This window comes from Aquarana catesbeiana, linkage group LG08 (assembly GCF_042186555.1).
Source record: "Aquarana catesbeiana isolate 2022-GZ linkage group LG08, ASM4218655v1, whole genome shotgun sequence".
Taxonomy (NCBI): domain Eukaryota; kingdom Metazoa; phylum Chordata; class Amphibia; order Anura; family Ranidae; genus Aquarana; species Aquarana catesbeiana.
Window position 1 is genome coordinate 281,577,211 of NC_133331.1, and position 23,619 is coordinate 281,600,829.

Below are 23,619 nucleotides of genomic sequence, written 5' to 3' on the forward strand. Positions count from 1 at the left end.
GTACCAGATCTGGGGGCCCCCTTGTTAAAGGGGGCTTCCAGATTCCGATAAGCCCCTTACCCAGGGTTGTCGGGAAGAGGCCCTTGTCCCCATCAACATGAGGACAAGGTGCTTTGGGGGGACCCCAAAGCACCCTCCCCATGTTAAGGGCATGTGACCTTGTATGGTTCAGGAGGGGGGGGGCGCTCGCTCGTCCCCCCCTATCCTCACCTCCAGGCTGCATGGTCGGATAAGGATCTGGTATGGATTTTGGGGGGGGGGCCATGCAGTTTTTTTCATTGATTTTTCATCTATATTGCCGGGAGCTGGAAATACATTACAGCCGTGAGCAAGTTTAAATTTTTTCCTTTAGAAAAGTCATTATTTCTGTGGCACATTCTACACATCGCACATATGCACCACTTTACAGGCAGACTAAGGGGACCCCTAGGCATGATATTTAAAGGAATATTTCATTTTACTGTTTCACTTTAGGCATCATAAAATCACTCCTCCTGAAAAAAACGATTGTTTTAAAAACATTTTTTGCATTGATACATGTCCCCTAGGGCAGTACCTGGGTCCCCATACACTTTTTATGGCAATAACTTGCATATAAGCCTTTAAAATGAGGACTTTGATTTTTCATGTTCGTGTCCCATAGACTTTAATAGGGTTTGCATGTTCGCTAGAACTCTTTGCCTGTTCTGGTGCGAACCGAACTGGGGGAGGGGGGTATTCGGCCCATCCCTACTGAAAGGCAGAAAAAAGAAACTTTAGGTCATGCTCCCACTGAATATTGGGGTACAGTTGAAAATACTGTTTCTGCAAGAGAATGCCTGTCTTTTGAATACCATGTGGAGTCCCTAAGGCTGAGGTGGTTGGAAAGTTCCTCAATTTGTGTCCACATGAGGGAGCTGGGAAAGATGGTAACCGCCTTAGATGCAGTCCACCTATCAGTATGGGACAAATGTCAGGAGTCCTTGGATCTGCTAATGCATCTGACTCCTTAAACCAGCCCCACTCCGGAGAGATTTCATTACAGGTACTAGATGCTGAAAGATCCTTCCTTCTGATGAACTGGAAGGTTTTGATGATGGATGCCACCTTGTTGGGCTGGGGAAGTGTTCAAGACAATCTCTATGTTCATGGAATGTGGTCATCAGAGAAGCAGAATTTACTGTTCAACATCCTGGAACTTCGGGCGATCTGGCTTTCTCTTCTACACTGGTCTATTTGCCTTCGGGATCTCCCCAATCCCCATCAGAGTATAGTCAGGAAAAGGTCCTTCCTCTTTGGGAGGGGACCATTTGACACACCATAAGTGCACTTTTTTTGTGTGTTCACATTCACTTTTTTGTTTCACATGATATTTTGTTTTTGCGCGCCATGCTGTGAACTTAGAAAAAAAAAGAAATTAGTCATTCCATTCCTCATAGTTAGACATATTTCTATAAGATAATGGTTTCAATTTTCCAGAGAAAAAAAGGCCAAAGCACGTTCAGCCCTGGGCCCATGGCACTGAGAACAACTCAATGCTCCCAAGCCCAACTCCCTGGCTACCTGGTGTTCTCCGGATGAAGTGTCTATTCCAGCTTCAGTATAAGCCCCACATGTATAGAAGGAAACCAGCTGCACTTAATGTATGTAGAAGCTTTATTGTATCAAAGAAGTACAAAGGAAAACCTGCCCAGGACAACACGTTTTACCCAAATATGGACTTAATCTCAGAAACGATCATCCTTGGCCCCAGCGGAGCCTACCATCTACATAGTTGCCAACATTGTGAAAAAAATTTTAGGGACACTTTTTTGGCTGTAGGCGGAGTCTTCTTATAATTAGGGGGCAGGGCATGCGTTTGTGGGTGTGGCACTGGGGGAAATAAAAAATGCGGCGGCGCGGCGAAAAATGGGCGTGGTTTACGTGAAACAGTGGGCGTGTCTTAAATGGGCGTGGCTCAAAGGAGGTGTGGTTAGAGTCTGAGATGAATGAGGGATGGAGAAGGAAAGGGGGGGAGAGGGATGGAGGGACAGCAGCCAAAGATCCTACACAACAATAGAAATATGTGTATTCTAGAAAGTTTAACAATCAGCAGATAAAGATACTCCAAACACCTGGTGTTAGCACTTCAATCATCCCGGCACCATGATTGTTATGGTGTCAGGATGATTGAAGCCCATTATTTCTATTATTACATTGTAATATAAAATTAAATCATTCAACTCACCATGACTCACCATGCCGAATCAGTGGGATCCCTGAGCGTGTCACCTGCCACGTCGCCTGCCACCAGCAGAGTCCTTCCTTGCATCGGGTGCCCCAGCAGAGTCCGTCCTTGCATCAGGTGTCCCAGTAGAGTCCGTCCTTGCATCAGGTGCCACCAGCAGAGCCCCCCCTTACATCAGATGTCTCCAGCTGTGCCCCCCTTACATCAGATGTCCCCAGCGGACCCCCCCTCACATCAGGAGCCCCCAGTGGACCCCCCCTCACATCAGGCGTCCCCAGCGGACCCTCCTCTCACACCAGGAGTCCCCAGCGGATCCCCCCTCACATCAGGATTCCCCAGCGGTGCCCCCCCTCACATCAGCAGTCCCCAGTGGAGCCCCCTCCTCACATCAGAAGTCCCCAGCGGTGCCCCCTCCTCACATCAGAAGTCCCCAGCGGTGCCCCCCTCACATCAGGAGTCCCCAGCGGAGCCCCCTCCTCACATCAGAAGTCCCCAGCGGTTCCCCCTCCTCACATCTGGAGTCCCCAGCGGAGCCCCCTCTCACATCTGGAGTCCCCAGCGGACCCCCTCACATCAGGAGTCCCCAGCGGAGCCCCCCTCCTCACATCAGAAGTCCCCAGCGGTGCCCCCTCCTCACATAAGGAGTCCCCAGCGGAGCCCCCTCTCACATCTGGAGTCCCCAGCGGACCCCCTCACATCAGGAGTCCTCAGAGAACCCCCCCTCACATCAAGAGTCCCCAGCAAACCCCCCTCACACCAGGATTCCCCAGCGGTGCCCCCCCTCACATCAGCAGTCCCCAGTGGAGCCCCCTCCTCACATCAGAAGTCCCCAGCGGTGCCCCCTCCTCACATCAGAAGTCCCCAGCGGTGCCCCCCTCACATCAGGAGTCCCCAGCGGAGCCCCCTCCTCACATCAGAAGTCCCCAGCGGTTCCCCCTCCTCACATCTGGAGTCCCCAGCGGAGCCCCCTCTCACATCTGGAGTCCCCAGCGGACCCCCTCACATCAGGAGTCCCCAGCGGAGCCCCCCTCCTCACATCAGAAGTCCCCAGCGGTGCCCCCTCCTCACATAAGGAGTCCCCAGCGGAGCCCCCTCTCACATCTGGAGTCCCCAGCGGACCCCCTCACATCAGGAGTCCTCAGAGAACCCCCCCTCACATCAAGAGTCCCCAGCAAACCCCCCTCACACCAGGAATCCCCAGTGGAGCCCCCCTCACACCAGGAGTCCCCAGCGGAGCCCCCCTCACATCAGGAGTCCCCAGCGGACCCCCCCTCTACATCAGGAGTCCCCAGTGGACCCCCCTCACATCAGGAGTCCCCAGCGGACCCCCCTCACATCAGGAGTCCCCAGCGGAGCCTCCCTCACATCAGGAGTCCCCAGCGGAGCCCCCTCCTCACATCAGAAGTCCCCAGCAGGGCCCCCTCCTCACATCAGGAGTCCCCAGCGGAGCCCCCCCTCACATCTGGAGTCCCCAGCAGAGCCCCCTCACACCAGGAGTCCCCAGCGGAGCCCCCCTCTCACACCAGGAATCCCCAGCGGAGCCCCCCCTCACACCAGGAGTCCCCAGCGGAGTCCCCCCTCACACCAGGAATCCCCAGCGGAGCCCCCCTCCTCACACCAGGAGTCCGCAGCGGAGCCCCCCTCACACCAGGAGTCCCCAGCGGACCCCCCCCTCACACCAGGATTCCCTAGCAGACCCCCCACACCAGGAGTCCCCAGCGGACCCCCCCTCACAGCAGGGGTCCCCAGCTGACCCCCCCTCACACCAGGAGTCCCCAGCGGACCCCCCTTACATCAGGAGTCCCCAGCGGAGCCCCCCCTCACATCAGGAGTCCCCAGCGGAGCCCTCCTCACATCAGGAGTCCCCAGCGGAGCCCCCCTCACATCAGGAGTCCCCAGCGGAGCCCCCTTACATCAGGAGTCCCCAGCGGAGCCCCCTTACATCAGGAGTCCCCAGCGGAGTCCCCAGCGGACCCCCCCTTACATCAGGAGTCCCCAGCGGACCCCCCTTACATCAAGAGTCCCCAGCAGACCCCCCCTTACATCAGGAGTCCCCAGCGGACCCCCCTTTACATCAGGAGAGTCCCCAGCGGACCCCCCTTACATCAGGAGTCCCCAGCGGACCCCCCCTCACAGCAGGAGTCCCCAGCGGAGCCCCCCCTTACATCAGGAGTCCCCAGCAGAGCCCCCCCTTACATCAGGTGTCCCCAGCGGACCCCCCCTTACATCAGGAGTCCCCAGCGGACCCCCCCTTACATCAGGAGTCCCCAGCGGACCCCCCTTACATCAGGAGAGTCCCCAGCGGACCCCCCCTCACAGCAGGAGTCCCCAGCGGAGCCTGGTCTAACAGAAACCAGCTCCATCTCTCCTTGTACCTCATCCTCAGACACCCATGCAGTGTCTGTGCAGCTGACACACGGGGTGGAGGGGCGGCGGCGACGGCGGCGGCAGATGATAACATCCTTCTTGTGTTCAGTGGAGAGCGGGGAGGGGCCGCCAATCCCTGCAGCCAATAGGCACACTGAAGAGAGAAGCCGATTGGCTGCCCCTCTCCTCTGCACTAAACACAAGGGGGAATAATACTCGTGGCGGCGGCGGTCATGTTTTTGTAGCCGCTGCCGTTTTTTATCAAAAAACGTTCCTGATTTTCTCGGGACAAACTCAAAACCCTGGGAAAATTATCGGGACAGTCCTAAATCGGAACGAGGGTCCCAAATTCGGGATTGTCCCGGGAAAATCGGGACTGTTGGCAACTATGCATCTAATGGTTTGGAGTACTAGCCAGTTCTGTTTTTTTACCTATGATACGGCATCAACATTAGCCGTACACTCCTACACTGTGGTGTTCTAGGTCTTGTGCTGGATTAGTATACATGTTTTTAGCTTTTCTGGCCAACCTCTGCTCTTGGCAACCTGCGGGACCAATGACGAGCCTTACAACCACAAGACCAAACCAAAAGACTGTTGCTTTATTTTAGCCAACAAATAAGCAGGTTAGAAAAGTGTCATGTATTGTGTGTGAACACTAGATAGGATAATATTCCCTCCTTTTTTCCTTGCATCTAACACCCTCCAGAAAAAAAAAACACTATTTACAGCTCCACCACTGCTTTAGCTAAAGACAACAACAAAATGGCTGCCTCCTGCACAGAGGACACCTGGTATTGTCTAGTACAAGAAGGGCTGTATGAACATATCATTATTTTATTATTGATATTATTATTATACTGTAACAGTGTTTCACCAGATTCGCGACCTGTCAGATTTTGTAACGGAAGTGATGTTCCGTCGCCGCCATCCGCACTCCTCCACAGTAAGGATACAGGGAGAAGAAGCAGATATCTTGTTACTTCCACCTGAGTCTGGCATTTCACACTTATTTTTACCACTCAACCAAGCTTATATAGTGACATTCACTGTTTTTTAATCCGTCTGATTTTGAATTGTAAAAGCAACCTGCTGATCTCACAAGTTTGCTGATCAGACAGAACACTGCTGATTTTACAATTCAACATCAAAACATTCAGATGGCTTTAAAAACACTGGATGTCACTATATAAGCTCGGTTTAGTGTCAAAAATAAGTGTGAAATGCCAGTGTTTCGTCAGATTTGGTGCCCCGTCAGAATGTGTAATGGAAGTGACGTTCCGTCGCCGCCATCTTGCTACACCCCGCACTCCTCCATAGTAAGGATACACTGAGAAGGGGGAAAGCGGCCATCTTGTTACACCCACCGGAGTTTTTGTTTTTAAACTTATATTTAACAGTAAACTGAGGGTATATAGTGAAATACAGTGCTTAGAACTCTGTATGAATGTTTAGATGTTGAATTTTAAAAGCCGCAAACTTCTGTCAGATTAGCAAACCTGTGAGATGAGCAGGCTTGCTACTGCTTTTAAAATTCAACATCTAACCAGTCAGACGAAGTTGTAAGTACTGTATTTCAATATATATCCTCAGTTTACTCATACCTCCCAACATTTGGAGATGGGAATGAGGGACATCTACCAGCAAACGTATGTAGGCATTGGACACACCTCCTGCCACACCCACTTAAAGGAGAATTAACCAAATAAAAAGGTTCATTAAATTCACAAGGGCCTTTTTTTACCATTACTATTCCTTTATATTGGCTTTGAAAATTTCCAAATGCAGCAATTTAGAAATTGGATGAAAGGTTTAGCACTGGGAAACACGTTTTGAAAGATAAAAAGTGAATTTTATATACAACTATATAGATCAGACCAAAATGAAGGGAAATGAGGGGGACAGAGGGACAGAGGGACATTGCTCTAAATCAGGGGCAGTCCCTCGTAATCAGGGACAGTTGGGGGCTATGAGTTTACTGTTAAAAATAAGTGTACAGTGCAAAACTCCGGTGGGTGTAACAACATGTCCGCTTTCCCCCTTCTCACCGTATCCTTACTGTGGAGGAGTGCGGGGTGTAGCAAGATGGCGGCGAAGGAATGTCACTTCCCTTACACATTCTGACAGGTCGCCTAATCTGACGAAACAACTGCTGACAAGGCCCAGTGTAGAGACAGAGTCACCACTAGAGAGCGATCGTATTTCCTGTAATAAGACGAAGTGTCCTTAGTGCAGGAGGGGCGTCCACCATTTTGCTGTAGTATCTAGAGTTTTTTTTTGTTTACTTCCTGTATTGAACTAGAAACAGATTTTTACAACTATTGAGTCGAGGAATTTGATACATGGCACAATTTGCTGTTAAAGGAATGATATTTCTTGGTATTACTGGGTTGCAGAGGAATGTGGGTAGTACGCCATTTTGTTGTAGCCCATGTAAGAGGACCGGGAGGAGCTCTAACAGTAACAGAATTCTTTTGATGGTGGGATGTGAGTGTGAAGAGTGTGTGTCCAGTGAGGAGGAGGTAATAATAATAATGTGTTCTTATTATGAGAGAAGGGGGTCCCAGCACTCTGTGTGGACTGGATGGGGGGATCATGTCACCTCCACAAATCATCATCTTCCTGCTGTCCTCTATGTAGCCCACTACAAGTACATGGAACAATGTGTCTCCTGTTGTGATTTTTGCATCTGTTTGTACAGGGATTGTACTATATTTTGTGGCACTTTCAGTCAGTGGCAATCAGAAAACCTCCGATTGGCTGGTTCACCAGTCGCAGGAGGCGGGGTATTGTTATAAATGGTTGATATGTAGAAATGCGCTCCCATTAATGTTTTGTATGTGGCGTCTTTTCTCGCTGATAATGTGCAGGATAGACAATTTGAAGGATCTTTGATGCTAAATCAGCCATTTTTTTTAAGGCACTCGTATCACCCCATTGCAACGAACAGGGAAACAATCCATAGAAATCTGTGCTGCTATTGGATAACAATGGTAGTGTTTGTGTTCAGGACACCGTTCAGTAATAACTGGAGTATAACTCTCTATACAACTGTCTTAGCGAAACTATGGCTCATAGTAGTTGTGAAATTTAAAGCGGTATTAAAACCAAAAGAAAAAAAAAATATTATATTTCAGCGTACAATTCGCAGATGTGATGGCCGCATTTGTTTTATATTTTTTTATGCTTTCTTTCTTCTGTTTTCACTTGGCGATCTGGCCAGCAAGTCTGTTGTTTTTCAAAAGCACAAGTTCTCTAGCAGATGTAGCAGTTGTAGTTTACAACTGACAGGGGTGCGTACAATGATCCGCTTTTATTTATGTAAAATATTTATCCCAAAACAAACAAAACTGTTTACTGTAACTGATTTGTTTTCATTTTGTTAGTGTATCTAAATCTGCTAGTACATCTAACACTCCCCTCCGCCCTTAGACTGACAGTGCTGCTGTCTGCTGTGCTCCTTCATCCAGAGTTGTGTTTCACTAATACAGGAAGTATGTTACAGGCCGGATCACCAGGTGAAAACAGAGGAGGGAAAAAGCCTACAAAAAAAGAAAACTAATGCAGCCACCATATCTAATGATTGGTAAGCTGCAGTATATTATGATTTTGGTTTCATGATGGATACCGCTTTAATAAAAATAATAGACTAACGCTGATCAAAGACTTTTATTTCAGTTTGGATAAAGTGGGAAAAGTTTTTTTCATCCAGAAGTCCCTCCAGAGCTGCTGGTTTAGGCTTTGGTTACACCAGGGGTCTCAAACCGGCGGCCCTCCAGCTGTTGCGAAACTACAATTCCCATGAGGCATTGCAAGGCTGACAGTTACAAGCATGACTCCAACAGGCCGTCAGTTTGAGACCTCTGGGTTACACCTATGCAGGTGCGACGATGCGCACCTTTTTGGGCGTCACACTTAAAGCAGCCCATTCATGTTAGCGGGCTGCCCTACAGGTGAAAATCACACAAAAGAAGTGCAAGACTTGTGGATGAGCAGCCCATGCAGGCAAAGCAACCTACCTGTATGTGGCTGTCTGCTTCCAGTTTTAGGGCACGCAGTTTTTTTTTTTTTATAACAAACATATACTTACCTCCTCTGTGCAGTTGGTTTTGCACAGAGTAGCCCGGATCCTCCTCTTCTCGGGTCCCTCTTTGCTGCTCCTTGCCCCTCCCTCCTATCGAGTGCCCCCACAGTCAGCAGCTTCCTGTGGGGGCACTGGAGCCGAGTCACAGCTCCGTGTGTCCATTCAGACACAGAGCCCTGACCCGGCCCCACCCCTCTCTCCCCTGATTGGCTGACTGACAGCCGCGGGAGCCAATGGCTGTGTCTCAGCCAATCAGAAGGAGTGTCCCAGATGACTTAGACATTCGTGGACATCGCTGGAGAGAAATGGGGGTGCTGGGGAGGCTGCTACACACACAAGGTTTTTTATCTTAATGCATAAAAATAAAAAAACCTTCTGCCTTTACAACTCCTTTCAATTCAAAATACTGACAACTACTTACAAAGCCATCCACAACTTGTCCCCCAGCTACATCACTAGCCTAGTCTCAAAATACCAACCTATTCGTTCTCTTCGTTCCTCCCAAGACCTCTTGCTCTCTAGCTCCCTCGTGATCTCCAGGACTTTTCCAGAGGCTCTCCAATTCTATGGAACTCATTATCCCAATCCGTCCGATTATCTCCTACTCTATTAGCTTTTAGACGATCCCTGAAAACCCTTCTCTTCAGAGAAGCCTACCCTACCCACACCTAACAATTGTATTTTCATTTTCTCCATCATCTCATCCCCCACAGTTATTACTTTTTGTTCCACTTGACCCTCCCCTTTAGATTGTAAGCTCTACCAAGCAGGGCCCTCTGATTCCTCCTGTATTGATTTGTATTGAAACTTTACTGTCTGCCCTCATGTTGTAAAGCGCTGCGCAAACTGTTGGAGCTATATAAATCCTGTATAATAAAAATAATACAGAGCTCAGTGATGAAAGCTCTGACAGCTGATTGGAGGGAAGAGACACCCCCCCCCCCCCCCCACCTGCACACAGGAACAGAGCTGTCAATCACATGTGCTGGAGCTCCCTCCCCTGGCACCTTTTATCTCTTGGTGTCAGGAAAGATTGTCAGAAGTGATTCACGCTGTTAGCAGGAGAACGAAGCAGCAGAGCGAAATTACATTTAGTACTTTGTATTGAGACAAGTACACATATTTCATGTCTGAGGTTTACAACCAGTTTAATATAGAGCCATTTATCCAACTGTACACCCAGTGATGCTGGTTTATAAGACAGGTGCATCCTAAATTAAGAGCCATTTATTCAACTGTTCATCCAGAGCAGGGGTCTCCAAACTTTTTAAACAAAGAGCCAGTTTATGGTTCTTCAGGCTTAAGGGGAGCCGGACTGTTGCCATCGGGTGTATAAAATGTCCCAGCATCAGTGCGAGTAAACAATCCACCATCATTGGTGTCATTGGGAGGAATTGTGCCCCATTGTTCTTGTCATTGGGAGTAATTGTGCCCCATTGTTCTTGTCATTGGGAGGAATTGTGCCCCATTGTTCTTGTCATTGGGAGGAATTGTGCCCCATTGTTCTTGTCATTGGGAGGAATTGTTCGCCATCTCTGGTGTCATTGGGCCCCTGTTGTTGGTATTATTGGGAGTTACTGTGCCCTTCATTGGTGTCAGTGAATAAAATGGCACCCCAAGGGCCAAATAAAAGCAAGCAAAGGGCCACATTCAGCCCTTGGGCCGCAGTTTGGAGACCACTGATACAGGGCCTCTGATTTATGACCCTGGTACATCCTAAATATAGAACCATTTTTCCAACTTTTATTCAGAGCAGCTGGTTTATAGCCCAGATACAGTCTATACATACATATAGAGCCACATTTGCAACTGTATACCCAGAACCAGTGCTCAAATACCGTATACTATTCTTACAGCTCAGCCAGGCCCAGAACTCAATCCAGCCAGTCAACCCAGAACTCAAACCAGACCAGAAGGCCAGCAAGGTCAGAACTCAGCCCAGCTAGCTTGGCAGCCCAGGACTCCAACCAGCCAGCCAGCCAGGCAAGAACACATTCAGCCAGCCAGGTCAGCACTCCAACCAGCCAGTTGAACCATAACTCAAAGCAGACAGCCAGGCCAGAATCAAGATCAGCCATGCCTAAAACTAGCCAAGCAAATCAGCCTGCAGTACCAGTTGTTCTACCTCCATGATGGACTCCGCCATCAGACTTGCGGTGACCAATTACTTTCCAGAAAGCGAATTCCAAGATTCTTTGTAAAGCTAACTTTAAGGTAGGCTAACGTCACATTTGCACTTTTTCAAGAATTCTTCACTCTAGCCTTTCTTTTTATTGAGGTCTAATAGTTTAATCTCTAAAAAAAATTATAATGGAAAAAGGTGTTGCACCCTGGTGAACCTTGATTTCTTCAATGTTGTTCAGTTTAGATCTCCACTACCAAAGATTGTCTACCCTTGTTCTACGTATATGGCCTCTTTCACACGGGGTGGACTCTGTTTTGATTAGCAGGGGATCTGTCCACTGATCAGAGCGGGCATATGGCAGGCCTGTGTCTACTCAGTTTATGCAGAGCTGACCCAAACAAGGCCCATTCTTCTCTATGGGCGCCTGGGACTGTCCTCTAATTCACCTAGACAGAGAAGGACAGATCACCTTTTGGTTTGTTTTTAGCGAACCAGATAGGATTGAAGGTAGGCAAGTGTAAAGGAACACAAGTCCGTTTACACCCGCCATGCCATAGCGCTGAATGTAGGGCCAGATCAGATCTGCCTGAAAAACTGATAGGCGGACCTGAGCAGACCCTTCACGTAAAAAGGGGCCTAAAGCAATTTTTTGCTGCCTTTTACAAGAACTGTATAGGATTTAGTTTCCTTTTTTTCCATTGGATTTGACATTTTCTTTATTTTTGCAGGGTGACATGCAGACAAGATTATTTTAAAGTTGAAGTATATAGAAGGACACAAGGCTCTGTAAAGGACATCGCGATGGAGAGCCAGCTGCCTCTCAAATCAACAGGTAAGAGGAGACTTTTCATTTCTTGTAAAAGGTACAGAGGATCTTCCTAAATGCATACATCCTCTGACAAAGCTGGAAAAATCTTCCTCGAGTTACATTAAGGAGGACACCATATATAGCCGACTGTAATGTGTGAGGTTATAATATGCAATAACATGCATCCCTACCCAGCAGACTGGTGGGAAGAGCCAAGCCGGCCATGCTGAGGTGCGCATGTCCAAAATTGAAACCAGTGAGTCACACATCAATGATGTCACTTGTTAAAACCAACTTTATTGAGCCAAGCAATGCATGTGACAAACTCCCACCTAGAGACTGCCCCTCTATAATGCATTTCACCCTTACAGGCTTAGTCGTAGAGATAGGGATGGTTGGAGGGAGAGGTACTTTCCAATTACAGTATATCAACTTTTTAACCACTTCAGCTCCAGAAGAATTACCCCTCCTCGTGAACAGGCCAATTTTTTGCGATACGGCACTGCGCAGTCGTGCAACACTGTACCCAAATAACATTTTTGCCCCCCCCCAAAATAGAGCTTTCTTTTGGTGGTATTTAATCACCTCAGCGTTTTTTTTTCTTTTTGTTTGTTTTTTTTTTTTTTTGCGCTTGAAACAAAGAACGACTGACAATTTTGAAAACAAAAACAATATATTTTTTACTTTCTGCTATAAAACACATGCAATAAAAAAAATAATTTCTTCAAAAATTTAGGCCAATATGTATTCTGCTACATATTTTTGGTAAAAAAAAAATCCCAATAAGCGTATACTGATTGGTTTGCGCAAAAGTTACAGCGTCTACAAACTATGGGATATTTTTATTCTTTTTTTTTTTTTTTTACTAGTAATGGTGGTGCTCAGTGTCTTATAGCAGAACTGCGATATAGCAGCAGACAAATTGGACACCTAACTGACACTTTTGACACTTTTTGGGGACCAGTGACACTAATACGGTGATCAGTGCTAAAAAGTATCCACTGTCACTGTACTAATGACACTGGCAGGGAAGGGGTTAACAGCAGCGATCAAAGGGTTAAATGTGTTTCTAGAACTGAAGCCTCTTGTCAACAAATCCTTTCCCACATCAAGACCTATTTCTCAGACAACGTGGGCTCTGTCTCTTCAGCAGTGTCCTTGTGGGAAGCCCATAAGGTCACCGTTCGAGGCCGAATCATTCAGCTGGCTTCCTCGAAGAAACGTGAGAGGGAGTGGCATATCCTGGAACTGACCTTCCCTTTGGTTGAAGCGGACGCCCGCTGGAAGGCATGCCCCTCCGCTGCACTTAAAAAGACCCATGATGCTCTGGCCACGGAATTGGACCTCTTGTCTACCTCCTGGCCAAGAGGGCCCTTCGATGGACCAGACATAAATTCTATACTTGTGTTAATAAGCCTGGACCCATATTGGCTAGGAAACTCAATTCTGCTGGCAAACCGTATCGGCCTGTATGGCCTTGGATATGCTCAGGTGGCCTAACTTTCAATCCAGCACATATTGTGTCAGATTTTACGGAATTCCTCTCTTCCCTATATGCCAAACCGGGCCATTCCCAGTAGACATAGCGGAGTCTTTTTTTCGCAATCTTAAACTCCCCACTTTATCTGCTGCCGCTTGTCAGCCGAATGCCAGCATCTCTGCAACGGAAGTGCTTCAGGCGATTAAGTCTTTGAAATCCTCCACCACACCGGGCCCTGACGGTTTTTTCAGTCTGTACTACAAGAAATTTGCACCCCTCTTGGTACCCTATTTGACCAATTATTTGAATGCGTTGAAATGGGGTTCCTTACCCTCCACAGATGCCTTCAAAACGCATATAACCATGCTCCCCAAATCGGTGGATGTCGCTTTTGAGCCACAAGCCTTTAGACCTATCTCTCTCCTCAATGAGGACTTAAAAATCTTGGGGAAAATTCTGGGCAATCGTATCAACCAATACCTAAGCCTCCTGGTCCATAGGGACCAAGTGGGTTTTTTCCTGGGCAGGCAGGCGGGCGGGCGACAATGTCCGGAAAGTGATCCATCTTACTCATCTTCTCAACCACTGTAGAATCCCTGGTTTTCTCCTCTCCCTAGACATCTACAAGGTGTTCGACTCACTGTCATGAAACTACTTGGGATTCGCATTGAGCGGCTGGTGGTTTGGAGAAATCTTTTTGGCATAGATCAAGGCCCTGTATTCAATCCCGTCTGCCTCGGTCAAATATGCAGGTTATTTTTCTGCCCCTTTCTCGATTCACAGGGGTACGAGACAGGACTGCCCTCTCTCCCCGACTCTACTCATCTTAGCCCTCGAACCCCTTGCACTCGCACTTCGTCTGGAGTCCCGTATGCGGGCCACGAATATAAGTTAAGCCTTTTTGCTGATGATGCACTTTAACTCTGACCAATCCCATCACTACACTTCCTAATTTCCAGAAAGTTCTCTGTTGTTTCTCAGTTATCTCAGGCCCGCTCATTAACTTAGACAAGATGGTAGCACTCAACATCACTCTTCCCTCTGAGTTGCACACTTACAATCCCTTATCGATGGGTATCTTCCTCTATCGATTACCTGGGCATCTGACTGATTCCCAATTACCAATCCCTATTTGCCGACAATTATTACCTGCTTCTCCACTCTTTGTCCTCTCTCATGCAATCTTGGGAGTGTCTATATCTATCCTGGATAGGCCATATTAATTCTACAAAAATTACAATCCTACCCAAGATCCTGTACTACTTCCGCACTCTTCCTGTGCTTGTTCCCCCGCACTATCTACGCCTAGTGCAGAAAAGGATCCTGCATTTATTTGGGCTGATAAACGCCCTACAGTCTCTAAGACCACCCTTTCCCTGCTACATACCTCAGTTGACATTTCCCTGTGGGCGCTTTTGGAACTCCCTAACTGTGCACCTCTGCCTCTCCAGGCTCTCTTTTGGCTTCCTCATAAATTACGCCCGCTCACCCTTAGCCCCCTTATTCAGCATAGCCTGAAAACATAGGACTCTGTCAGATACTTGAGCAACCTCATGTCATCCTTTTTGCCCCTCCTGCCCATTTTCCACAATCCCTTATTTCCTCTGGGTATGAACCAGCCACATGCCTTTTCCTGGTGGACAGCCCATGGATTCACACAAATCCAGCATTTCTTGACCTCACGGTCTGTTCCGACATGGGCGTCTATTCAGGAAATGCATGGGGCTCCTCGCTCAGAGTTCTTCGGTTATCTCCAACACTGGATTTTACCTCTCTGTCGCACCTCTACCTACCCCTTTCGGAAAAGGGCCTTCAAACACATATGCCAACACTCTCCGGGCTTGCCTGGTCTCATCTCCACAATATATGCATCCCTGAATAATAAACCGTCCCTCACTAGTCTCTCATATGTTTCTCAGTGGGAGCGGGACTTGGCGTCTGAGGTAGACCTGGCAGACTGAAGCAAGGCCTTGTCCTCCATGGCAAAATGCTCATTTAATACTGTCACCTTAGAGGCGGCGTATAAAGTACTCCTACGTTGGTACTGAGTGCCAGCGCGTATTGCTCGCCCCAATCCCGATCTTCATGACCGCTGTTTTTGGGGCTGTGGCCATTGTGGGGACATTTTACACATATGTGGTCCTGCCCTCGACTGATAGGGTTTTGGTCCTGAGTCTTCGGCTTGCCATACTCTGTTTTTATCTGCCTATCTGAAAGGATGCTAAATTGGCCCTGCTGCACTGCCTCATTCTGGGCCTCTTTGCTTGTCAGCAGAAACTGGCAACCTACCTATTTTTGTCTACCAAGAGGACAATTGCCCATGCCTGGAGGAAGCCTATAGTTCCCTTTCAGGGTGTTAGAGAGTGTATGACAGCTCTCATGCTCAATGAACAGATGTCAAGCATTCTCAATGACTCTCATGCCAGTTTTTTTAAAGATTTGGGAACCTTGGCTATAATACGCCTTTCCCTCACTTCCTCCAGCTAGCATCAGACGCTTATGACTGACCAGCCTGACGATCCCGAGTCCATATACCTACCATGTCATCCTCTCTTTCCTTTCTTCCTGTTGACTTACCCCTGATTTCCCCTTTCCTTTTCCTTCCGTTTTATCACTTTCTCCTTCCTCTCTTTTTCAGGGCTCATGCCTCTCTTTTTCTATTTTGTGGTAACTTTGCACTCTCTGAGTGCATATTTAAATTGCATTATTAGCAGAGACTTAACCGGTCCAGGTTTAATGTTGATATTCCTACAGACTTTCCTGAACCCCACCTTGACTTTCTAGACTTGGCGCATAGCTACTGCCACTGTTTTCTTTTGTTTGGTGGTTTGTTAAGTTTTCCCCGAGTTGCACTCTGAGCCCTTGCGTAGGCAGTTTATATATGCCTTTTAGTTGTTTTTTTAAAAATTTTGAATAGAAATATTTTTACTGAAATGTGTTTCTTGGGAGTGCTTACTAACTGTGGGAGAAGTGCTTTTACTACTGGAAGACATGGATCAGTGTTTTTGCTTCACAGGAACACAGGATCCATGTCTTCTATAGTCACAGAATGACAGTCTGTCTTGTTTACAAGACAAGATGTCTTCTATAGTCACAGCTCCTGCTGTGTAAATGCACATCGGGAGCGAGCTGGCGGTGGCGCATGCTTGCGCCAAAATATCACATCTAAATCACTTCCCCTCATCACTTCCTAAATCAATTCCTCTAACTTAGAAAAAACTTGTACCCGTAAAAACAAAATAAATTTAAAATTAAAAACTTTGATTTCCTCTAAAATACTTAATAAAATGTCTAATGGTTCCTAAACTTAAAGGGGGAAAGGAGAAGGAGGAGAAATAGGTGGGGGTAAGTAGCGGAAGTGAGGGAACTGGGAAAGAGAGAATACCTACAGCACGTAGACACTGTGGTGACAGAGGGAAGAGTCAACACCTCTCATGCTATCTCAGCGCTTACTCATAAGCAAGCGCTGAGAGCATGAAACGCGTTGACTCTTCCCTCTGTCTCTACAGTGTCTCGGTGCTTTATTTAAGTGATTTTATTGTTCCAATAAAGCTGGATGTTTTTTGGATGGCAGCCGTCTGGATCTTTGGTGTTTTTCTTGCTTCGTTCTTTTGTGTTCTAATATTGAATGGATGATAACCCTCATGGTCGCGTACACAAGTTGTTGTTCTGCCAGTAATATTGTTTTTTGTTTTTTTTAACACAGGTAATGTTTATTTAAATAGAAAGTACAGTACACTTGAGAAATCAGATTAAGCATCTTATACAAAAATATCCGTAGAACCAGATTCACAGTGATACATATTGAGGTCTGATAACCATGCGTCATAGGAACATGAGTCTTCTATGCAACTCTCTCCCAGTCTATTTACCTACATAACATTCTTAGTCCCGAATGATTTCCACAACCACCTTAGTAGACTGTAGACTTTTTAAGTTATGCACCCCTTTTTTGTCTAGATCCACCCTTTTCCCACCAGGGACTCTCCGCCAGACAGAGAAATGGGAAAAAGGGAAGAGGTGCCACGAAGGGCAGGTATCCTAACCTGCAGGAGGGCAAGCTACCCCCACACTACTGCGGATTCAGTATATCAAAACCCCCTAGATCCCCGAGCTGTTGTCAGAAACACCATGTCTGCCCCTTCTCCCCTAGGCCCCCTGGAGGGGGGCTCTCGGAAATCTCTATATGGTGAGGTGTCTCGCTTCAACCCAGGCCGCCCAGATCTTGTCGAACTTTTGAGGACAGTTTCTTCCCATATAGGTAAGTTTATATAGTGGCAATACCGCATTGATCTGGGCCCTCCATGCCCCCACCGTGGGAGGATCTCCCAACTTCCAGCGCATTAATATCTCTCTCCTGGCATAGTATGCTGTGTAAAACACAAACAGTTTTGTATATTTTGCTGTGGCCAAATTGTCGGTAATGCCCAGTAGAAAGATAAGCGGATCTACCTCCAGGTGTAATCCCGCCACTCCGTTGACCTCCGCCACCACCGCGGTCCAATAATTCTGTATTATAGGGCATGACCAAACCATATGAAGAAAGGTCCCCACCGACTGTCTGCATTTAGGGCAAGTATCATCCAGTCCCGGGTATATAGAGGAAAGTCTATGGGGAGTGTAGTATACCCTGTGCAAAAACTTTAGCTGGATTATCTCTGGCTGAGATCATAAATGGTATGCACTGCTGCAGTCCCTCTGACCAATCCTCTTCAGTCAGAGTCGGGATGTCTGAATGCCATTTATTGAATAGTGTAAGTGTTCCAGAGGCAGCTTTGCAGGTAAGCCTAAGATATATAGAGGACAGCGTACGATCTATGTCTTTTGCTATCAGTAGGGACTCAACCGAGTGGATCACTAGTTCGACCCCCTCTGGAAACTGCGCCCGGGCCGCATGCCTGAGCTGCAAAAACCGGAAGAACATCCATGGGGGGAGGTCGAACTTCTCCTTTAGCTCTACAAACGAGAGAAGCTGTCCCTCCTTGAAAATATCCCGTAATATCCGAACACCGTATCTGGCCCAGACCTGAGGATCCGGGACAGATTGGAAATGCGGCATTGTGGGGTTGCCCCACAGCGGAGTATATGGAGAGACAGCCCGTCCGTCACCAAAGTAGCGAGACACCTGCTGCCACACCTTAATTGTCGTTTTCATATGTAGTGTGATTTGGGGACTGTACCTCGGACCTCTATAGACTAAGTTACTGAGCTCAGAGTATGAGCCAAGAATCGCTGCCTCTAGATTTACCGCTGGGTTGGTATTATCTTGAGTAAACCACCACCTTACCGAGACCAACACCGCCGCCCAGTAATATTTTTTAAAATTTGGGAGGGAGAGGCCACCCTCTGAAAGCGATAGCTGTAGTGTTTGTTTAGCAACTCTGGGTGTTGTTCCCGCCCAGAGGAAAGAGGTAATAGCTTGGTCTAGCTTTACAAAAAACGAGTTAGGGATGGGAATTGGAGTGTGGCGAAAAACATATAAAAATTTAGGAAGGAAGGACATTTTTATGAGATTTACTCTCCCGACCAGGGTCAGTGGCAACGTTTTCCAGACCAAACAACGCTGGATAAACTGTTGTAGAATAGGGTATACGTTGTCTATTAGATATTGTTTCGGATCCGTCTGTATGTTAATGCCTAAATATTTGAATTTCGTCACTCTTTTAAGAGGGAGGGGTGGGCCAGCCGGCGGCGGAGCATCTGTCAGGGGGAACAGGAGAGATTTCTCCCAGTTCACCCTGACCCCAGAGAACCTTCCAAATCTGTCTATGATATTCAGAGCGGCTTTTATTGATTGTTGGGCGTCACATAGGTACAGCAGCATATCATCTGCGTAGAGTGATACTTTTTCTATCAGGGGAGGGAATGAAATACCCCCCATCTCCGTAGATGCTCTGAGTAATATCGCCAGCGGCTCGATCGCCAAAGCAAAGAGGGCCGGTGAGAGCGGGCAGCCCTGCCTGGTGCCTCGGTGGAGGGGAATAGAGGAAGATAGGATGCCATTTGTATGAATTCTGGCTGTTGGGCCTGAATAGAGTAGACGTAACCACTTTACAAAGTTGGGTCCTATCCCAAACTTTTGTAATACTAGCCATAGGTATTCCCACTCCACCGAGTCAAAGGCTTTTTCTGCGTCCAGGGAGGCCACAACGCTGGCCCCCCCTTCAGCAGCCGGTCTCATTAGTACAGTAAATAGTCTCCGTAGATTAATGTCTGTACCCTTGCCCGGCATGAAGCCTGTTTGGTCTCCATGAACTAGCGACAAGATGACTGCATTGAGTCTGGTAGCCAGAACCTTTGCAAGGATCTTCGCATCCACGTTAAGGAGCGAGATGGGTCTGTACGAAGAGCATAATTCGGGATCCTTGCCAGGCTTGGGAATGACCACAATTACAGCTCTTGACATGGAAGGGGGCAGAGAAGCAGATTCAAAGGAGGCGGAGAGGACCTCCAGCAGCCTGACAGCAAGGGTCTCAGCGTGGGCCTTATAGAATTCAACAGGGAATCCATCATCCCCTGGAGTTTTCCCCACTTGAAGGGATCCTATAGCACTTTGGAGCTCTTTAAGTGTTATTGGAGCATCCAGACGCCGGCGAGCCGTTTCCGACAGGGAGGGCAATTCAATGGCCTCAACATATGTTTGAAGGTCAGCGACCGAATATCCCACCCTGGACGTATATAGGTCCCTATAATACAGCGCGAAACAGGTATTAATATCTCGTGGGTCCGACAATAACCGCCCCGAAGCATCTTTAATATTGGCCACCGTAGCTGAGACCGCTTGCTCCTTAGATAGCCACGCCAATAGGCGCCCAGTCCGCTCCCCCTGCTCAAATATGCGCTGCGCTTGATGCAGTAATAATTTTTTTGTGGCCGATGTTCGGAGTAGCACAACCTCTCTCATAGCACACTGTAGGTCTTTTCTATGGGCCTCATCCCTGCAACCGTATACTGAGCCTCTAAATCTGTAGCCCTCTGTTCAGCCCGCAGCAGAGCTGCCCTAGTCTGACGTCTTGTAAGATCTATGGCCTTCTGATAATGTTCTTTAGCATGGTATTTGAACATCTCCCAACTAGTTGCGGGTGTCGTAGCAGACGGATTATCCGTCCAGAACTCCCGCACAGCCACCTCCGCATCCGCAGCTACACGTTCATCTGATACCCAAAACCGGGACAAGCGCCACAGACAGTCAGTGGGGGCAGGGGTCATCCTCAAGCAGAGCAGGACCGGAGAGTGGTCTGATATACCCCTAGGCAAGTGGGAGACCTCCTGCACCATCGCTAAGACGGCACTCGTGGCGAGCACCAGGTCAATGCGGGACATGGCCCTATAGGAGGCAGACTGGCAGGTGTAAGATCTTAATAAGGGGTTTTTCCACCGCCAGACATCTGTAAGACCAAAAGTAGTGGCCCATCTGGACAGCGAGGACTCTGTTGTCGCGTCCGACATCAGCTTGTCCACATGTGGACATGGAGGCATATTAAAATCCCCCGCTAATAGTACCTTATCTGTGGGATAACCTGCTATACTTTTCATAATTTTGTGAAGTACCAGTAGCGATGCCGGGGGAGGTATATACAATCCCACTATCACCATGGGCACATTTGCAACAACTGCATGTAATAGTACATATCTGCCCTCAGGGTCCAGGTGCAAGTCCAACAGTGTAAATGATAAGTTCTTATGTATTAAGACGCTTACCCCCCTAGCATATGTGGAGAAGGTGGCATTATAGTAATGTCCTACCCACGGTTTTTTAAGACCAAGGACTCGACCCCCAGTGAGGTGGGTCTCTTGCAAGATACAGATATCTGGGCGGTGCATTTTAAGAAAATTAAAAACTAGGGATCTCTTAATGCGAGAGTTCATCCCCGAACATTCCAAGAGATTAATGTAATAGGGGCCATGGGATTCTGAGAGAATTTGAAGCGGACTGAAGGGGGAGTGCACCCGGGCCCCGAGGGATACAGATCCACCCCCTACCCCACAACACATTTGAGATCAGCATTCTAATTATTATCCATCCTCCTAAACCACTGTATCTGTACAACATACATTCCTGTGTGTAACTATAATAACAGTTCCCTTCTAAACTTAATCCCTTCCCCCCACCCCGCACACCCCCCCAACCAGAGTGCGCTTGTTCCCAATAACTGGTTATGATCATTGACCAAACGGGGTCATGAACTTAGAGGACGCGTGGTAAAAATCCACCACTCAAAAGGTGTATCAGTCTCCATCTGAAGGAGATGCCGCCATCAAGCAGGAGTCAACAGAGATTTCACCTGGCCGAAGCCAGGGGCACAAACTTAAAAATTACGTTCCCGTCCTTCCCCCCCCCCCTCCCCCACCCCCTCCCCCCCGAAATGAGAAAAAGAAAACCCGTTTTAGAGAAAATAAAAATAGGGAAGTTTCATTTTCTCCTAGACCAAAAAACAAATCTCAGATCAAAAAAATATATATTACAAAAGGACTCTGGGTATTACTCGGCCTGTGGTGATCAAAACGTCGCCGGCTCCGTGTCCGCATCCGCGGGAGGAAGCTGGGAGAGGGTTCAAACGGTCAAAAAGCTTGGCAGAATGGGTTAAAAGGATAGATTCCCCGCGATGGCTGCAGAGCTCCTTGATCAAGCGTCTTACACCGTCGCCATCTTGGACACACCCCCAGTAATATTGTTTTTTACACATCTCTCATGAGATGATGAAAATCACAGTCTCATTTGGTATTGCACCAATTGCTTCATTTCAAACGTTCTGCCCTTGGTATGGGCCACTTCTAAAATAACATTTTATAAATCAGAAATGAATGTTTTTCAATTTTAGATTTATAATAAAATGTTGGTTTGTGGTCGTTCGGAGGTAAAAAAGCTTTGAGGGGGTGTACATTTCTTTTTGCATTTATAGGTTTTTATTAGGGGGTGTGATGTAGACATGTATGCTACGTTTTACAGGAGACTTGTGAACTAGAATGTGTTCTGAGATATCCTGATGTTCTTTGGTTCTAAGCAGAGACCTTGGAAACCCCAGTAATTGAGGTCGTTGTGAATTAGGTGAATCTTTATGTATATTGTAATGCTGCTGATCTTTCAAAAATTGTACTGTAATTGCATGGTGTATTTAACTACCCCTCCCTCCGCATATCCACGACTAAGCCTGTAAGGGTGAAACGCTTTAGAGAGGAGCAGTCTCAAGGTGGGGATTTGCGCATTGTACTGCTTGCCTCAATAAAGCTTGTTTTAATGCGTGACATAATTGGTGTGCAACTTGCTGTTTTACGTCTTGGTTTTTGGATCCATATGAGCATGGATGGCTTTGCAGTGGAGAGAGCAAGTGGAGCCTTTGAGGAGGTGGGATCCATTTGTGAGGTACACATGTGATAACAACATTGAAAACAATGGTCCTTTTCAAGGTTGAATGACAGCCAGCACCACCCACTTATTATGAGCCGAGGTGGTGCATCATCACAGAGTCGGGGGGGTCACAATACTCTTGGACTAAGTTGTGTTTGAACGTCCTCACGAGTGCTGCTCAGTCCAAGGAAGAAGAGGAAGAACTCATGATGACACCGCACCGGCCTGAAGATTGCAGGAAAAAAAAGATATGTACCGTATAGAAGTAAACAAGTGGAGGTTTCAGTGAGTGGGGGGCTAGACTTTGAACTGCAAAGCTTAAAATCAAAACTTCGCTTGAAGTGGAGCTCCCACCGCACTGCAAATTTTAAATGCCCCTTTTTTTGTCTAGGGTACCATTTAACCATTTAATAATGTGTTTTTTACCTAATTTCTCACTCCCCCAACAACCGTCACTCTCCACTTGCTTCCAGTGGTCCGGGTTTTGGATGGGCCTTCGGCGTCCTCGCTTTGCAGGATTGCTGGTCCTGCATTGCTGCATTGCACGTAATGATGTCAGATTGCAACTGTGAACAGAGCATTGAAGTGAAGCGGCCCTCTGGGGACTGGTTTCAGAGGGGAGGAAGCCTGTGAGAGTGCGGGAGAGGTAAAATTCAATTTAAAGGTGCCCTAAACAAAAATGAGCCTTAAAAAAATGTAACCCTTGCAGTACGTGGAAGCTCTAATTCAGGGATAGTTTAGAATTTTCCCTGGAGTTCAGCTTTAAAGTGGTGCTACTTATTTTTACACTGGTACACCCTGAAAAATGTTGAAAATCAAGAAATTGTTGAGCTTTCACATAAAACTGTTCGGTCAGTGTGTGTGTGTGTTTTCTACAGGTGGATCAGGTAAGAGAAAAAGATCTGAGAGATGTCCCAGACTTCTTTGTTCCCAGGATCCTGTGCTGAAACATCACAAGATTGCACACCGTTATCAGGTAAATGGAATGAAGGTCTTATCACACACCAGACTAAGACAAGCCAAAGATGTTGCAATTGTCTTCTTCAACCCATGGTTGCAGGAAAGAAAAACTCTTGATTTCCCCATCCACAGAGTTAGTGTTGATGGGGGAATCCCTCCCGCATAGCTATTGTGTTCTCCCTGTGGGGCTGGGGGGGACAAGGGGCACAGTCCCTGCTGGGAGAACACAATTATTGCTAG

General features: G+C 47.4%; 1 protein-coding gene across 2 annotated transcripts in view; it reads left to right on the forward strand.

The window, feature by feature from the left end:
• The first annotated feature begins 6,987 nt into the window (after positions 1 to 6,987).
• Positions 6,988 to 23,619, forward strand: part of LOC141106548 (uncharacterized) — a 55,470-nt gene continuing 38,838 nt past the window's right edge. The window contains exons 1-4 of one of the 2 annotated variants that reach the window (XM_073597401.1): positions 6,990 to 7,095; positions 10,514 to 10,871; positions 11,511 to 11,614; positions 23,298 to 23,395. In XM_073597401.1, the coding sequence (XP_073453502.1) occupies positions 11,584 to 11,614; positions 23,298 to 23,395 (129 nt within the window). In that variant the 5' untranslated portion in view covers positions 6,990 to 7,095; positions 10,514 to 10,871; positions 11,511 to 11,583. Of the gene's footprint in view, positions 7,096 to 10,513; positions 10,872 to 11,510; positions 11,615 to 23,297; positions 23,396 to 23,619 lie in introns of both variants that reach the window. The other variant, XM_073597400.1, reaches the window with a different exon arrangement.